Genomic DNA, 18,021 nt, shown 5'->3' on the forward strand with positions numbered 1-18,021 from the left:
TTTGAGTGTGAATATGCAACAAACAAAAAAACGACTTTGATTTAGGTAATTCCTCCAGCCGTTATTTGCAGTTGAATGCTCTAACCGTTAGTAACGTTAACCCATCACTTACATAGCAGTTGCAGAACTGACATTGTTTCAGTTTTGTAAGTTGTGACCAAGTTAACTGACATATTAGCTTGATATCCAAATAGCTTGGTTGGAGCTCTTTCTGCAGGTAACGTTACTCCATTTATAATAACTTGTTGTTTGTTTGTATTTAATTTAAGATTGTCTGTGATTAGTTTACTGCTGAAGTAGCTAACCATACTAACGTTAACATTTTTTTTGTAACCACAGTCTCTTGGAATAATTATTATTATAGCTACATTTTAAGGGCCAAATCCAATCTTGAGCCTAGAACTGCGTGAAGCGTTTAATATATCCGTAACGCAGCCACTCTAACGTTACGCACATGTTTTACTCTGATGGTTTCGACCGGATGTCAAAGCGGAGTAATGTAGCTAGTAAATTTAGTTGCGCTGTTGATGTCCGCCTCCCACAAGTAAATAAAAGCTCAGGGACCGTAACGTTTTGAAAACGGTGCCATCCGCACTCCACACAGGGTTTCACTTTGACCCACAGTGCCGACATTTCCAGGGCTCCATGCTTATTGTTTTGTCCCTGATTTGAAAGCACATCAGAGGACGCGGTTCTTCAAGTGTCTTCATATTGATGGAATAAAAGCAGGTAAGGTGTCATAGTCAGATTATAGGTGATCTACAACGATGCAACAAGGCATTGCGATGTGACATGTAACAGTTAGTGGTGACAGTAATCATAACGGTTTGGGTTTGTTTTCTGGTGTCAGTTACTAGTCCCGTTATGCCCCTTCTGTGGGGAATAAATCGCAGCGCAAAGTAATGATGTTGCACCGTTAATGTTGCTACTAAGGTCCGGTTTTTTTTTTATCATAAAGGACCAATAATGCAGATTGGCAAACTGGCAATTGCATTCTGGTATGACAATATGTTTGATCCATGCTGGAGGTGGCAATCGTCTGTCTCCTCTTAACCTCCTTTCCTCGGACAGAAGGAGGAAGACGGCGGTGAAGAAAAAACTGTGTTGTCAAAATCCACTTGAACTGAGAATTCCAGTTTTTGAGGCTATGTGTTGGACCATAATGGACTGTCTCTGTCAATGCATTTGTCAATGTGCAGATGTTTAAATCAATCTGGCAATTGCTGAAGGAATTCTGCAGAGAGTCTGGGCATACAGGAAACTAAACAACTAAAACGTTTCAACTCCACAATGTGCTTGTGGTCTTTGCAGACATTTCGGTCACTCCCTCAAATAGCAGAGAGTGGAAGAGAGGTTAGGATATCAGTTGAATGACTACCAGATGTTCTATGTTGTAATAGTCACTCTGGGAATATTGTAATAGAAATTACAGCATTGTTGAAGCTTGAATAATTATCTAAGATTATGTAATCTCCAAGCAACATATGTGTGTTAGCTGTACCATGAAATCCATCATGTCAAAAGGTAAAATATAACATATAATATGTATCCCCATCGTTTATTTCCCATCTGGTATCTCAGTGGAAGGAAACAAAATACAGCGAGAGATACACGTTTCAACTGGCCTATGATGTTTATTCCCTCTGAAGCTATTATTGTTATTACTCATGTATAATTACTGACTTCCACAGAACATTTGTAGAAAAAAAATGAATTATGCAAGCAAACTGTCTAATAGGAAGAAAAAAAAATCAGTGGAGATGTTCCTGCGTGTCCTGAAGTGTTGATGCTGTACACTAGCAGTGGGCTGCTGTGTGTGGGCGGCGTAACCAGAGGACAGATGAGTAGGTTTGTTCGGTGAGCAGTGAATCAGCCTGCTATTAGTGGTGCATGTGGGAGACCTTGGCAGACAAGGTCGGTGAATCAAATTTCCTTGGTATTTGACGAGTGCAGAAAAATGTTTTTTTCCATCACAGTTGATCTGTGACACTGCTTGCCAATTCACCCAGATGTTTGCACATAAAATTTAATTGAGACAAGTTTCCAAAGAAGAACTGTCACACCCGCGTGTTTATCTCGAGCCAAGATTCCTGTCCTGGGAAAGTCCTTTCCTTCCTTATGAAAAGTTCAGCCGTGCTGCCCGAGTCCTGTTTATCCACACACACCATTTCCTTTTGAACTGTCTTCGTTGTAGCTATCGCTTTGCAGGACGTGAGTCCATTTCACAAGTGTTCATCTCGTCGTCAGCTTTTGTTCCTCACACTGAACATGAACGCCAAATGTACTCGAGAATCAGAAAGTGTTTAACTGGTGTTCTGGCTATAACTTCTATTAGCCTGAAAGGGGGCAGGGAGCCATCCATCCATTTTGTGTCCACTGAACACAGCCCTTTGAAGAGTATTGAGAAGGCTTGTTGTTGTGAAACGCCATTGTCTGTCTGGCTTGCTGCCACGGTAACACTCTCACACTGGCAGCAGGACTAAAACGCTGCAGTCAGAGCTGACAAGTGCCAGAATATGTGAGAAAAGAGAAAGAGACTAATTTTACCTTGATTATGCCGAGTGAATAGAAATCCAATTTGTCCGATTTCTCACAAGTCGTTACTTCTGCGAATTACCTTTTGAAAAGAGAGAAATCCCAAATTTATTTTTTAGCTGTGTTAAGTTTACTGATCTCCTAAAACACGTAGAATCAAAATGAAGCGTCAAAAAAGCAGGATTCCAGAGTAGGGCCTCATATTGTCTAGATGGTAAAATAGAAGACTTGTAAAAGCTATAATTCCTTCCAGATTGTCTCTATGAATAACCTTTTTACTGTGCGAAATCAACAGCAGGAGACAGAAGGACCACTCACACTTGTTCTTTTATTCTGGACCACCTAATATAACAACTCCAGCAACACTGAGAGAAAGTAAGTTTAGACTTTTGGAGAAAGTTTTTTCCCATTTTTCGCCCGAGCTCTTTCACTTGTAAATTTGATCAGATTGTGGGAACGTGTCTGTACTTGTAACATGCACTGCAGTGGATCGTTTATACAAGCTCGTGGGTGAGGCAGGCTGGTAAAAGACGGGACTGTGCTCTGAGGTTATACCAGAAAAAGGGCACTTGTGGTGATCAATGAGTGCATTCATGTCAATGTCACATTATGTTGGTGATGTTTGTAAAAATGTTACTCCTGAACAGTTGTCTCTATGTTTTAGCTTGTCACAAGTGTGCCTGGGAGTTTTGACAAACTGCCAACCAGTCGCTTCCCTTTTTTTTAAACAGGATTAGATAGGAATGTTTGGCAGAGCTGCTGGTGACTGGACTGCTGACATATCTTTTAATCACCCACAAAAGTGCGGAGTTATCATTTCCTATTCTGCTTTCCTTTCTGAGAAGGCCTTATTTTGGCCTGCTTCTGCCTGTCTGGATAGCAATGACAACACTGTTGGACAAAATCCTCCGATATCGTTGCAAACAGACGGCATCCGCAGCCCAAAAACAAGCTGAATTTTTTTCTGAAAAATTATAGCTGAAAATTGTCTCTTGTCATCTGCACACATTGAAAAAAAAAAAAAAAACTGTGATCGTTTTCCCTTCTGTCCTCCACAGCCAACATGTCAGGGAAGTCAGATGGGAAAAAGAAGTGGGCGGCTGTCAGGGGTCGCCTCGGCTCCTCGCAGGACTCGGATACCCAGCTGGAGGCCAACCTGGAGAGTGCTGACCCAGAGCTGTGCATCAGACTGCTGCAAATTCCCACTGTGGTCAACTACTCGGGGCTGAAGCGTCGCCTGGAGGCCAGCGACCAGACATGGATGGTCCAGTTCCTGGAGCTGAGTGGGCTGGATCTCCTCCTGGAGGCCCTGGACCGGCTTTCGGGGCGGGGATGCTCTCGCATTGCCGATGCCCTTCTGCAGCTCACCTGTGTCAACTGCGTCAGGGCAGTCATGAACTCCTCTGCAGGGATCCACTTCATTATAGAGAACGAGGGATACATTCGGAAGCTCTCCCAAGGTTGACCATACCCTTTATTTTGGGAAAAAATGCACTCATCTTTCCATTTAGTGTTCATTTGATTATGTCTCAAAGTAGCCTACACATTGAAAATGGTGGCTTAGGTGCTTCAGAAAATATATACTGGGTAATTTGGTCAAGATCTTTAAAACAACCTGTTTATTCCAAAGAAAGCCATGTTTAAGGACCTGAATGTTTTTTTTGTATATGTCATGTAAAAGTTGGAATTAAATAGGTCATAACTCTACGTGACCCACTGTGCTGAGCTGAATTTCCCGGCCTTGTACTCAGCATGATTCAGTAAGGGTTGCTTCAGGACATTCCTAAAAATGTAGTTTCACAGTGAGTTCTCAATATTGGATTTCCCCACCTTCAGACACACACACACACACGCACACAAACACATGTTTATCTGCAGTACAACACAACATCATCAGAGGGCAAAGTTCAAGAGGCATTGTTAAATACAGCATTTTGCTCGAGTCCGCACACAAGGGAGGATGAGCAGAGATAGAGGGGGTTTTTGCTTTAAGAGAAACTGATGGAAACTATGAGAGCCCGACCTGTACTGATGTGTGTGATCACGATGCTCCGCAGCTTTGGACACTTCCAACACCATGGTGAAGAAGCAGGTGTTTGAGCTACTCGCTGCCCTCAGCGTGTTCTCTGCAGACGGACATCGGCTGGCACTGGATGCCCTGGACCACTACAAGGCAAGAAGATGTAGAAGTCATACTTTTAACTTTCTTTATTTTTTTCGAAAAAGTGAAGCTGTTGTGGGATTGATACTGCACTCTAAACGACGAAGTTAATTAATGAAGTACCTTACCGATGCCCTCTAGTGGTGTGTTGCATGCACAGGCATTATAATCCCGTGGATTCACACTGTTCCTCAATGATGTTGATGACTTACACTGACTTTTGATTTCCCCTTCAGGGAGTGAAGATGCAGCAGTATCGCTTCAGTGTGATCATGAATGAGCTGCAGGCCACAGATAACGTCCCTTACATGGTGACACTCCTCAGTGTCGTCAACGCCCTCATCTTCGGTAGAGATGACCTCAGGCAGAGAGATAAGATGAGAAAGCAGTTTATCGGTAGGTTCTCCATTCAGCTGCTACTTAACAATTAATTGGGAGTCCAGAGTCCCATCATGAGTAAGGTCATGCGGTGGTGAACTGCAACAGTGTCTCCTCTCTGGGCTGAATGTGAATGCAGAGGGGAAAGCGGGCCATCAGCAGGAGCTCTGTTACAAATATGTCTGTCACCGGCGCTGTCTAAGAATAGGTTCAATGGCCTCATTCTCACTTACAAAACGCCTGAGAACCGAGCAAACCTCAAGTGTATAAAGCATTGTGTGTTCATGCATTTTACACCAATAACAGTGACTATCAACGATTTCAGTTTAGAGAACATGTCATCACTCTTACACTGATTAAATCACACTGACCTAATGTGATTTTTAATGATATATTATGAGTGAAACGCCCTATCCATCCATCCCTCCATCCGTTTTTCTGTAGTGGATTACTCTTTTTTGTCCCAGCATATACTGGACAAAAACAGAGTTAACCTTGGACTGAAACCAGGAGCTTTTAAGAGGTGTAAGCACTGAGCTACATCTGCCTGAAGATCACCACGGTCAAGATAGTTTGACAAATGTGTCATAGATGCAGCAGCTATATCAAAAACATTAAAATGCCACCCACCACCTTTAACCAATCAGCCATTTGTATGGCCACTCCTCTTGTGTGATTGCTCACCTGTGACTTCCTGCCAATTTCCCCAAAACTAACACATGCCACTGTGAATAGGTCAGTGACACATTCTGGAGATAGACATTCTTAAAATTCTGATGACTGAGCGTTGTGATGCTCATGGATGGATTGTGTCGTTGTCTTGCAGGGCTCCAGTTACTTGATATTCTACCAAAGTTAAGGTGAGCCTTCTTTCTGTTGTTCTCATTTGATTTTGTCAGTCTCCAAGTCTCCAAAGCAGATTTTATGTGACAAAATAAGTTCAAATTTAGAGGTAATTTTAAAGTCCATAATCATTCAGTGTAAAATTGTGCTTTTGGGATGCGATGTTGCAGTTTGTGTGCTTAAATAGGCAGTCATTTGAGGCCCTTGTCATTGCTTATTCAAAATTGTCCTTTTTAAATGTGATGAAGTGTCCTTCACCAGTCATCTGTATGAGTGTTGTGTGCAGGGAGCAGGAGGATGAAGACTTGATTATTCAGTGTGAAACTTTTGAAGAGGCAATGGCTGAAGATGAGGAGGAGCTGCTGCGGGTCTATGGAGGCATTGACATGAGTGATCACCTGGAGGTTTTCACTACACTCTTTAACAAGGTGTGAGAGCTGACTGTTTGGCGTCATCATCAACCTGTAAGAACTAAGATAGTCCAATGAATGGGAGATGGAATGTTTTGTTCCAGTAAAGAAAAGTCCTCTTGTCGTCTCTCTGATTAGATTAACAGTTTTAAGTTGTTGTGGTGCTGGCTTATTAGACTTGGGTATGCAAACGTGACAAACCCACTTAATGTGTGCATATTTGTGTGCAGGTGAGCAGCTCTCCAGCCTCTCTCCAGCTGCTGTCCATCCTGCAGACGTTGTTGGTGCTGGAGCCGGGCCGCTCTGATATCTGGCTGGCTCTGGAGGCCATCACTAACAGAGCCACACTGCTGGCCCAGGACTGTGAGTCAGCACTGAGGCAGCAATACATTCACTTTAGGTCAAGTCTCCGGAGAAGCTAATGGGTAGCTAAAAGCCTCCTCTGTGATTCATGTGTGAAGGGGCGTGATTATCCAGGAAAAACGATCGTCGCAATGAAATGGAGGCAGCTGTTGACAGGATGGCTGAAAGCTTTTGTTTTAGTGAGAGGAGTGTCAAATGGGGTTGATGTGTTTGTTTGGATTTGTGCTTCAGCTCAGATGGAGTCCTGTGAGAATATCATGCAGCGGCTGATGTCCTCCAAAGGCAAGAGCTGTGTAGGTCATCATGAAGTGGACAGGCAGCTTGTGAGAGTGGATAGGGCCATGCAGACCGATCTGCATCATCAGGATGAAGAGAAGTCGGACCAAAGCACCACATCCTCTCAGAAGCCACTGTGTGCCTCCCCTCCACCTCCTCCTCCTCCTCCTCCTCCTCTACCCCCTGGTATGATGGGGCTCCTGCTCCAACCTTCTAACCAGTGCCCACCTCCGCCTCCACCACCTCCGCTACCTGGAGGGTTTGGTGGACCACCACCACCTCCCCCCTTGCCCGGAATACCACCACCACCACCACTATTCGGCGGTCCAGGCATGCCACCCCCACCACCCCCGCCGCCCCTAGCGGGGATGGGTGGTGGACCACCGCCACCACCTCCCTTACCTGGCATGCCAGCTCCACCTCCTCCTCTCCCAGGCATGATAGGGGCTCAGAGTAGCCAGGCTCTCGGGTGCGCTGCACCCACAAAGGCAAGCCGATGCCCCACCCTGAGGATGAAAAAGCTCAACTGGCAGAAACTCCGCACTGTTACTGGTGAGTGGATTAATCATTCTTTAACTGCAACTTCACAACTGCAATCTGTGATTGATGTATAACGGCAGTAAACCCTGGCTGAGTCATTTTGTGTCAACATCCTGCCCGGCTGCAGGATGTTGACACAAAATGGAGCCACATGAGTTCCTGACGGGTTCCTCTCTTCCTGCGCTCACACAGATGGTCACTCCATGTGGTCCTCGGTTCAGACAGAGCCTCCTCCTCGGGAGCCGGACTACAGCAGCATCGAGCAGCTGTTCAGTTTCCCGGTGACCGAGGACAAAGACAAGGGGGCAGCTGCTCCTGTCAAGAAGGAGCCTAAAGAGGTGTGTTTGGTCAACACTCGATGCTGCTCCTCAGCGCTGTAGTACTCGGAACAAACGCATCTGATTATCAAAGCTGAGTCATCAGTATGCCTCTCTTAACGTCTCTTTTTATTCTATAGATAACATTCATTGATCCAAAGAAAAACTTGAATTTGAACATATTCCTAAAGCAGTTCAAATGGTAAGAGTCGCACATTATTTGATTTTTCTTTTTATATATGTTTTTTTTTTTCCATTCAAGTGTTTTTTTTTTTTTTTGTTTTGTTTTCCCCATTTTTCTCTTTCCAGCAAAAATGAGGACTTTGTGGCCATGATTCAGACTGGGGACCGTACTAGGTTGGACGTAGAGGTGCTAAAGCAGCTCATTAAGCTCCTACCAGAGAAGCACGAGGTTTGTACTCTAACTATTCTCCATCCTTACCTTAGTTTTCTTTGCCCATGTATCTACCATTAAGGGCACACTTTGAAATGGCGAATGTCTGAGTCACTGTCTGGTGCTTTCACGTAGATTGAAAATTTGAAGTCCTTCCAAGGAGAGAAAGAAAAGTTGGCAAATGTTGACCGCTTCTACACCTCCCTTCTCACTGTGCCATGGTAATATTTTTATTTTTTTTTTACTCCAATTCTGTTTTTCACTGTTTATGTGCTTGCTGCGTATTTTATACGCTCATACTGGCCTTCTTATTTACTTTGCTTTCTGGCTTGTTTCTCCAGTTATCAGTTGAGGATTGACTGCATGTTGCTGTGCGAGGAGACTTCATCAGTGTTGGATATGCTCAAACCTAAAGTCAAGCTGGTGGAGGAGGCCTGCCAGTGTAAGGAAACCCTAGGCTTTCAGCTATATTCGTATGCACGCAGTTGTCATTCTTTCCCAAGATGTATGTATGTATATAAAAAAAATAATAATCAAATTAACGCCATGTAACAAATCTCTCAGCTCTCAGGACGAGCACGCTCATGCCCATTTTCTGCAGGCTCATCCTTAACGTTGGGAATTTTCTCAACTATGTAAGAACCTCTTCTATCTCATGTATATTTTACTTTAAGCTGACATTTAGACAGAGCTTGCATTTTTAATCACCGGTCTACTTCTAGGGAAGTCACACAGGGAACGCCGAGGGGTTCAAGATCAGCTCTCTGCTCAAGCTCACAGAGACCAAGGCCAACAAGAGCCGCATCACGCTGCTTCATCACATCCTGGAGGTACACAAAGTGGCTCACAGCAGCCATAACTTTTTTTTTTCCCTCTCTCTGTTATGAACCTGATTAATTACTTAACTACCCACTGCGTGACTTGTTTTGCAAAGGAAGCAGACGCGAGCCACCCAGAGCTGTTGGCGCTGCCAGATGATATAGAGATCTGTGAAAAAGCAGCGGGGTATAGAAACCTTTCACATCTACTTTTGCTCATGTGTTTCATTTTTTTTAAATAGTTACAAATCCACAGAGAAGCAATCTTATAAGAAATTGTTTTACACTTTGTCCTCAGAGTTAATGTGGACTCTCTTCAGTCAGAAACCAGTGCCTTACTAAAACGACTGAATGAGGCGGCCAAGAAGGTCTCCGGCTCTGTCGAAGACGTGAAGGAGCAATATGAAAAAGTTCTTGAGGTAACGCGATGGTCTCTGCTTTGCCTACAAATGGAGCCAATGTGTGATAACTCAATACTCCAAATCCCTCCATTGTCTCTGCTGCAGGAAAGTCTGGTGGCATGTCAGGCTTTAGGTGAAAGGCTGACTGCAGTAGAGGAGAAGAAGAGTGAGCTGGCAGTTTACTTGTGTGAAGATGTCAATCAGCTGTCGCTTGAGGAACTCTTCGGAACCATCAGGACTTTCCGAGGATTTTTCCTCAAGGCACTCAAGGTCGGGGAGGATACTTTGTTTACGTTGGTGTATAAAATACTATGAATGCACAATCGCAGGGAAAGTCGTATCATAACTGTCTTTATGTTGTGTAGTTTTAAACGTACAACTTCAGAACAACGTGCATGCTGTGCCATTTGTGAATGTGTATTTTCAATTGAACATGGGTATTATTATGTACTGTGGAAAAACAGGAAGATGTTGCTATATCTCTTCTGAAATGATACAAAAACAAATCGGCACGTACATTTTGTACTTGCCTGTGACATCTTTACTTTTATGATAATAGGAAAACATAACTAGAAGAGAGCTGGCAGCCAAGGCTGAGAAGAGGAAGAGGCAGCTGGCAGAGGAAGAGTCCAAGAGACAGAAGGGAGAGAATGGAAAAATAAGTAAGTTGTGAAAAGCCCTCCTTTTGTTTACTGTGCCCTAGAAATTCCTACCCAAGATTTAATTTGAATGGCGTGTGTTTTAACCCCTCTTTTTACCTCTCCGTTACCAGTCAAGAAAGGCTTTATTCCACAGGACGACGACTGCATCGTCGACCACCTCTTGGCGGATATCCGGAAAGGTTTCAGCCTCAGGAAGACCAGGCCAAGGTGCGATTCGGAAAGCCTCCCTTCTAGTGCAAAGCGTAGGGATACCTGCCCATCTGGTAAGGACAAGAAACTGTGGCCTCCAGCCGCAGTTCCTAGCTCCGCTCCTGAGCCACTTAACTGCAACACAGCTTTGCTGCTTTATCTATTTTATTTGTGCATAAACACCACTGCCACCTTAAGCTAGCTGCATCGCTTAGTTGCTTTGACAAGCTATATTAGCATGTGTTTGCATAGAGGGCATTTTTCTTTTAATGCAGCTTGGCTCGCTGTAAAATATCAATCCGTTTCAAAGATAATAATGGTCTTACCATCAACACTATACCTACTTCTCACCCTCAGGATCAAGTGTCAAGTCTGCAGACGAAAAAGCCAGAGAATTAGCCGCCGTTTCATCTCCCACCAAACCTCAGACAGAGGGTCACCAGCAGGCCAGCACAGGAGAAATGAACGGCTTCATCAGCCCATCAGAAGATACTCCGCCAGCACCGCAGAGAGCGGTGCAGGACGGAGCAGCTCTAGCTCCCAAGCCACTCCCAGGAGAACCAGCCACGACGACGATGCAGGCACCTCTTGAAAAACCTGCTTCGCTGCAGGAGGGGCAACACCCAGAGAAGCCTCTAGTGCCAGAAACGAGACAACCTGAGCCTCGGGTTGAAGCGGAACATCAGCCATGCCTCCCCACAAATGGCTTTTCATTGGATTCAACTGAGACGAGCGTCCTCAGCCCATCTTCCCTCTCAGATTTCGACCTAGAGGGTGTGTTCGATGGCACTTCCAGCATGGTATCTGAGAAGCTGATGCCTGAGGAGCCAGCGGACAGTAGCGTTCATGTTCAGATAAAGGAAAGTCTTTCACCTAATACGGACAATGTGACACGGAGCAGTGAAAGCACATTAATGGGAAATGGGAAAGGCCAAACTAGTGATAAAATAAGCCGTTTAGCAGAGACTGTTGAACAAGAAAAGGGTCGAGACGAGTGGAAATGCGTTCTTGTTAAATCCTCCGTCACTACACTCAGTGAGGGGTGCGATGTCCCAGATGGACTGGAATCGGAAGAGCTGTCATCAGTGTCTGAAGCAGTGCCTCCATCCCTTGAGCACGAACCAAAGACACAGAAGAGCATCTTCAAACAAAACAAAAAGAAGAGTACTCAAGGTAACCTAACCATTAACTTAAATAAAGATCATGTTTGGAATGCTAGTCGCTTGTGTCTTAAATGGAAATCCTTAGTAGTTTTGTTTTTTTACTGCATTTTATATTTTATGTCTGTGCTATTGTAGTGTATATTCATAAGTGTTTTGCATGACAACATGCATTTTAATTAAGAGTCTGGATGTATTTTATTTAAGAGTATGGATGCAGTGTGCACATTGTGATTTGCTGATTTTAATATTGACTGAATTTGAATCTGTGGACAGTTTGTTTGAATGCTCTGTTCTCGTTCTGACTCTCTGAAACACAAGGTAACAGTGGGAACGGACACACTAAACATAAAAAAGGCTGTGTGTTGCAGTGAGGTAGGTCGAATCAATGGGATGGCAAACTGTAAGCAGGAACATCATCCTAATGAACTCAATCACCGTCGACGCTTTGTCCCAAGTAACACGTCATTTGTTGGTCTAACTGGTTGAATTCTGGATTTCATTTGTCTCTGTTGTCCAGCTTTTAACACTCGCACTCTCTTTAAAAATGTTTCCAATTCTGTTATCCGGCCTAAAGCTTAACACCACTGACCAAAACGCAAATGTGTCTTGCGGTAATTTTAATGTCCGTCAAACCTGGGAAAACTAACCCTACATGTACAGCAATTAATAATCAGTGGTTGAGTAACCTCGCATCAGTTTTCTGATCTCAAACAGCCTTGCAGTCTGTGGAGTCACTGTGACGTCATCGTGGACTGAGTTATTTCATGAAAGCCACCACTTTTGTGTCTTTCCTTCCATATTTCTTTGTCCATTACCCAAGCCTGCAACTGGGACTGTTCAAACCTACTAATGCAGTCTTGTGTGCTTCCTGTAAACTGTGCTTTAATCTGATTTTGATGAAAGATGCTGTATGTGATGTAAATGCATTAAAAATGTTTTCACCACAAAAAAAACTTTTACATTTTAAAGCCGATCTAGTCATGCTTGCAAGCCAAAAAATCATGTGAATAGATTTCACAATGTGAATTGCTATTGAGCAAATAGTTTTATCCCCATGTAAATATATAAACTTTAAAGGTATTCGAATATTTTATTTGGATTTTATTTTATTTGTTTTACCAACTATTCATTTTAGTCTTTGTTTCCGTAGGTAACTCCAGAAAAAGGAAATCAAGAGGAAAAAGAAAATGTTAATTTTACACGAGAGAACCAGAAGGACTGCCGTTTATTTTGTGAGACTAAATGAGCATTGACTCCTTCAAGAGGATGCAGAAGTCTTCCTTTTGAAATGATTTGTTTTTCAAGACCAAGAAGAGTCAACACATCCAAGGCTGTATGGATGTCAACATGTCACTTTATGTAAATTTGTTGTTTTTGTGTATATGATTAGTTTTGGATTCAGAACTATTCCAAAAAAAAAAAAAAAAAGTTGAATATGCTTTGTTTTGTATAACTGTTGTAATATGCAGTGAATGTGTTTTTGCTATAGTCTCTATTTACCTTTCAGCACCAACAGAATGGAAGATGCAGTGCTGTCGTGGAAGATATTTAATTAACTCAAAACAAAACTGGTTTATTTCTTTATATATTACCCAGATGATCTGTAACAGGGAAATATAAGAAAAGCATTTAACGGATTGTAACTTTTAATGTTAAAAATATTTTAATAAAAGTGAATTTAGTGTTCAGCTGTTTGTTTTTAATCAACCAACTCACGCAGATGGCGCAAACGTACATTTGAAAAGCTCTATTATGCAGGCTGCATACAATATATGTTATGAAGGGCTTTGACGTGGTGAATCTAACATCAATCATCCCAGTGAGTGCTGCGTAAAGGCTATTTTCTAGTTTCTCCAACAGCCCTGGAGACAAGTTGCCCGAACACAGCTACGCACTTGTGCGTCTGGCTCTGACATCATCGGCTATGAAGTTACAGATATGGCAATTGCCACTCTCGGAGACGGCTTAGTCTTCTTGAGACCGGCAGGCTCAAGCCACCACAATCATGTCGCTCACCTGGTCTGCGAAAGACCACAAAAGCATGACTCGACCCGCCGCGACCGGACAGAAGCGATCGCGCAACGACATTGGGAACAAAGTGGCGGTGGTGCTCGGCGCGCAATGGGGAGACGAGGGCAAAGGGAAAGTCGTCGATTTGTTGGCGACGGACGCTGACGTTGTCTGCAGATGTCAGGTAGATGTTTTTGGATTCGTGATTTCAGACGAGCATTCACAGGGCCGTGTCTTGCTAATATTGCTGAATGCCTTTTTTTTTTTTCTCCGAGTTAATTATGAAACCTGGCACAAACTGTGCAGCCTGTTAAAACGCAACAGGTGCTCAGAGTGAAAACACTTTTGTTAGAGCTTTTTTGTCTATTACAGTGAACCGTGTTGAGAATGCACTGTGGTTTCATAACTGCACTTAAGGGTTTAAGTGATGGAATGGGAGAATTGTGGCCATCAAATCATTTTTACAGACTCCAAATGTCTTTACTGATCATTTTAGGAACAGGCAAGTACAATTTGCTAGCCTGACTATTCTCTTAATTCTTGCATTCACCTCTAAACCTGACTCATTCAGCTGATCACAAAGATGTTGAATTTGAGATGCATTGAATTAATAAAAACTCCATATAGGTCAGTTGCTATTCACTCATGCAGGACACATAACCCTCTGGTCAGATATCAGAGGTCACTCCAGCAACGGAGTCACACAGTGAAACCTTCCAACAGTTGCTGTGTTGTACTCTCTCCGCTGACATGTCTAGAACCCTGTGTTCTGGAGGCTTGAGAGCCCCACCCACTGGGCTAGAGAGAGGTCACATTCTCAGAGAGGCTTGATATGTGAGAAGGCCAGGACTTAGCCAGGCCAGACAGAGTGGTGGATCTACCAGCACCGGCCAAGTCTGTTAAAATAGGTGCTGGAGAAGCTCAGTGAATTATCACCGTCTCTCGAAAATATGAGACGTGTGCATGTGGCTGGATGTTTTTTTGGGTGGTCTTGGGTGTTAACGTCATACCGTATTTGATCATAATATCGTCATTAAAACAAGACAGTGTGAACTATCACATCACAATATGTGCCCTGCTTGGATTTACAGGGGGGCAACAATGCAGGACACACGGTGGTAGTGGACGGCAAGGAGTATGACTTCCACCTTCTCCCCAGTGGAATCATCAACTCCAAGAGCATCTCCCTCATCGGTAATGGTTTAAATATTCAGCTGTGTTGAGACAGCATGGTTAAGAATATTAGTGCAGTTACATATTCCTCTTCCTCTGCTCTTGTAGGCAATGGAGTGGTCATACATCTACCTGGCCTGTTTGAAGAAGGCGATAAAAATGAAAAGAAAGGTATTTGAAGAGAAAGAATGCCCTTTACACATAATGCACAAGTGTAGATTAGGATTAGTGTATACTCACATAGATGTCCTTTCTATTCTTTGACCAGGTCTGAAAGGCTGGGAGAAGAGACTAATTGTCTCAGACAGAGCTCACCTTGGTATGTACATTGTATGATATTGCTTAGAGTGGTTTACTTTATTCAAATAAGTACAGCCTGAATAAATCATCAATCAATCGATCCATTTTTAAGGGTGTGAGGTTTTGTTTGCTGTCTCTCCGCAGTGTTTGATTTCCACCAGGTAGTCGATGGTTTACAGGAGACTGAGAGGCAAGCACAAGAAGGAAAGAAGTAAGGATAGCGGAGGACAGACCTGCCAGTATTTTACACTAGTCAGCACAAATCTACTTTGATTACATACATTGTTTTACATCCCTCTCTTTGGCTTGTGTTTCAGCATTGGAACAACCAAGAAAGGCATTGGACCCGCATACTCCAGCAAAGCAGCTCGCACCGGCCTACGTGTATGTGACCTCCTGGGTGACTTTAAGGACTTCTCTATGAGGTAGGGATAACATAACATTAATATGCCAAACGCCAAGACTAATACTGCGATGAACAGTTGCGGCATGATTCGCGATTTCCTTTTCTTTCAGATTCAAGAATCTTGTCCGCCAGTATCAGGCCATGTACCCAGCCTTAACAGTTGACGTTGAGGACCAATTGAAAAAACTCAAGGTAAACCGACTATTACGAAAGTGATGAATTAGGGTCAATCCCAACATTAACTAATCATGTTTTTGTTTTCCTTGTTTTGTGCAGGAATACTCTGAGAGATTGCGGCCGATGGTGAGAGACGGGGTCTATTACATGTATGAAGCTCTTCATGGATCTCCAAAGAAAATTTTGGTGGAAGGGGCCAATGCTGCTCTCCTTGACATTGACTTTGGTATTTTGATTTACAATATTTGTAGTTTTTATTAAATGCATGTGTGGTTTTTTTTGTTGATCTGGGAGGGAGTCAGTAACATAACCCTATACATTTTTTCTCTAAAGGCACGTACCCTTTTGTAACATCATCAAACTGCACTGTGGGCGGGGCGTGCACTGGTCTTGGCATCCCTCCGCTGAATATCGGCGAAGTTTTTGGAGTATCAAAGGCCTACACTACCAGAGTGGGAATCGGAGCCTTCCCCACAGAACAACTCAACGTAAGACCTTGATGTTACCGAAGGAAATCTGTGAGATTACTGGCACCTTGTCACATGTGCTTGCTTTCACGGCCTTCGTATTTGTCTGAAGAAGAGACACATGACATGTAATGTAACTCACTGATATTGAGCTTGACATGTACAGTTTGAATTTGATCATGTGGCAGCAGGGCTGGTGGAGGGGGGGGGGTGAAATTCTCTGGCTGAGTGCAGCTGTCAAATATTGTGAGACACGGGTTCAAATGCTCTTTACCTCTTACACAGGTCACATGTTCACAGGGATAAATTTAGGGCGAGAGTCCGGGTTCAGGATATATTTACTGTGTGAGCTGGGTTATGTTACCTGTCACGGGAGCTGAAAATACATACTTAAAAAAAAACTAAACTTAATCCCCCCCAGTCCATATGGTGTTTTATTGTACTCAGCTGTGTTTGTAACTAGTGTAGTGATTGCACATTTTTAGGTTTCTGTAGAATTATGAAATGCCTAACATCGTTTAAGTTCATGAATAATAAAGTAACAAATAGGGCTGTTGTGCCCCCTGTTTTCCGTAGGCAATAGGAGAGCTGCTGCAGACGAGGGGTCATGAGGTGGGTGTAACCACAGGAAGGAAGCGGCGTTGCGGATGGTTGGATCTTGTCATCGTGAGATATGCTCATATGATTAATGGATTCACCGGGTGAGTGGCTGGAACGGTTTAAGCAAATCATCAGGTGTTTCGTGATCATTTCAATAGTGAAGGAAGCCTTCAATTTTTTCTGCACCGTCGTAAAATCCCATTATACTAATGACTAACGGCACACGTTAAACAGTTCTCCTATGACATGTTACCCGTCCAACAGCATCGCTTTGACAAAACTTGACATTCTGGATGTGGTGGATGAAATTAAAGTCGGAGTCGCCTACAAAGTCAATGGAAAAAGAATTCCCCATTTCCCAGGTAATTTAACAGAAGAAACCATATGTAGAATAAATATCATCAACCCATTCTGCTTTCATTTAAAGATTGGTAATCATGTATTGCTTTCAATAATAGCCAACATGGACGTTTTGCACGAAGTGGAGGTTGAGTACGAGACCTTCCCCGGTTGGAAGACGGACACGTCTGCAGCCAGGAAGTGGAACGACCTCCCAGCCAAGGCACAAAACTACATCCACTTCATTGAGAACCACATTGGAGTTCCCAGTACGTTTGACACAAAATAACAAACTTACATATTTCAAGTTTTACTTTGCAGAGCACACAAACAAATAGAAAATAGAGCAACTTCCCATGAAGGCCTCCACATCAAAATAGAGAAGAAATGCAGAAACTGCATGATATCCTCTAGATGGCACTGTTACACTTATCAAAAATAGCAATGTGGTTTGTTATGACTTCGACAGTTTTTTCAACTTTTCTAATCTTTCTCTCTGTTTCTCTGTCTCTTTTAGTCAAGTGGGTTGGCGTTGGAAAGTCCAGGGAGTGCATGATCCAGATGTTCTAAAGGGAAACCTTTAGCTCCGCTTGACAGGAGCACAGAGGATGTGGCATCTTTGCATCATCTAAACTGATTTTCTCCTCATTGGTTAATAAACAAAACATGTTACCGCTGAGCAGTGTTGGCTATGTTTGTTTAGTTACAATCAAATAGTCTTGTTATTTTACTATAAAATGTATTAGATTTTATTTATAGTCATATGGGTCGTATCACCAATTAAACCTGCACAAATGTTAATTAATTGATTCATGGAAAACGTGATCAGTTGATGCAATAGCCCAGTCAAACCATGCTCAGCTGGGACAGTGTTGATCATTGCTTTAAGATCATTACTTTCAATATGAGGAAAAGAGTAGCACGCATTCTTTCAGACTTTTAATTACTGTCTGTCCTGGGTTGTAATCATGCTGGTGCCCATTTACTCCACCGATCTCCAGCTTTTCATTTCTGGGATTGAAAAAGATAAATTACAAAATTCGTGGCCGCCCGTGAAGGCAGCACCGTGTGGATAGAGAGCAAAACATCACGTGACAGT

The 18,021-nt window shown here is 43.1% G+C and overlaps 2 protein-coding genes across 4 annotated transcripts; both read left to right on the plus strand.

The window, feature by feature from the left end:
* The first annotated feature begins 566 nt into the window (after positions 1-566).
* On the plus strand, positions 567-13,138 carry LOC142967980 (inverted formin-2-like). 3 transcript variants are annotated; one of them, XM_076107659.1, is made up of 23 exons: positions 571-729; positions 3,594-3,995; positions 4,593-4,708; positions 4,933-5,092; positions 5,901-5,934; positions 6,204-6,345; positions 6,558-6,690; positions 6,922-7,518; positions 7,699-7,844; positions 7,964-8,025; positions 8,133-8,235; positions 8,353-8,438; positions 8,559-8,659; positions 8,782-8,852; positions 8,940-9,047; positions 9,152-9,222; positions 9,334-9,454; positions 9,542-9,706; positions 9,996-10,098; positions 10,209-10,361; positions 10,645-11,460; positions 11,769-11,822; positions 12,601-13,138. In XM_076107659.1, exons 2-22 carry the CDS (start codon positions 3,599-3,601, stop codon positions 11,819-11,821), a joined length of 3,738 nt encoding a protein of 1,245 aa, XP_075963774.1. In that variant the 5' UTR covers positions 571-729; positions 3,594-3,598; the 3' UTR covers position 11,822; positions 12,601-13,138. The 3 variants fall into 3 exon arrangements, 2 of the variants coding, with proteins under 2 accessions (XP_075963775.1, XP_075963774.1); XR_012959006.1 differs by lacking the exons at positions 6,922-7,518; positions 7,699-7,844; positions 7,964-8,025; ... (11 more) ...; positions 11,769-11,822; positions 12,601-13,138 and having other exon boundaries at positions 567-729; positions 6,211-6,345; XM_076107660.1 differs by lacking the exons at positions 6,204-6,345; positions 6,558-6,690; positions 6,922-7,518; ... (13 more) ...; positions 11,769-11,822; positions 12,601-13,138 and having other exon boundaries at positions 567-729; positions 5,901-5,938.
* A 135-nt stretch (positions 13,139-13,273) lies between these two features.
* Positions 13,274-17,599, plus strand: adss1 (adenylosuccinate synthase 1). Its single transcript, XM_076107661.1, has 13 exons — positions 13,274-13,644; positions 14,552-14,654; positions 14,742-14,804; positions 14,902-14,952; positions 15,078-15,144; positions 15,251-15,358; positions 15,450-15,531; positions 15,616-15,742; positions 15,850-16,004; positions 16,560-16,684; positions 16,848-16,945; positions 17,042-17,191; positions 17,440-17,599. The coding sequence occupies exons 1-13, from the start codon at positions 13,456-13,458 to the stop codon at positions 17,490-17,492; spliced, it is 1,371 nt and encodes a 456-aa protein (XP_075963776.1). The 5' UTR covers positions 13,274-13,455; the 3' UTR covers positions 17,493-17,599.
* Positions 17,600-18,021: the final 422 nt, after the last annotated feature.

Source organism: Anarhichas minor, unplaced genomic scaffold, assembly GCF_050575085.1.
Source record: "Anarhichas minor isolate MPS153535 unplaced genomic scaffold, ASM5057508v1 ptg000040l, whole genome shotgun sequence".
NCBI classification, from domain to species: domain Eukaryota; kingdom Metazoa; phylum Chordata; class Actinopteri; order Perciformes; family Anarhichadidae; genus Anarhichas; species Anarhichas minor.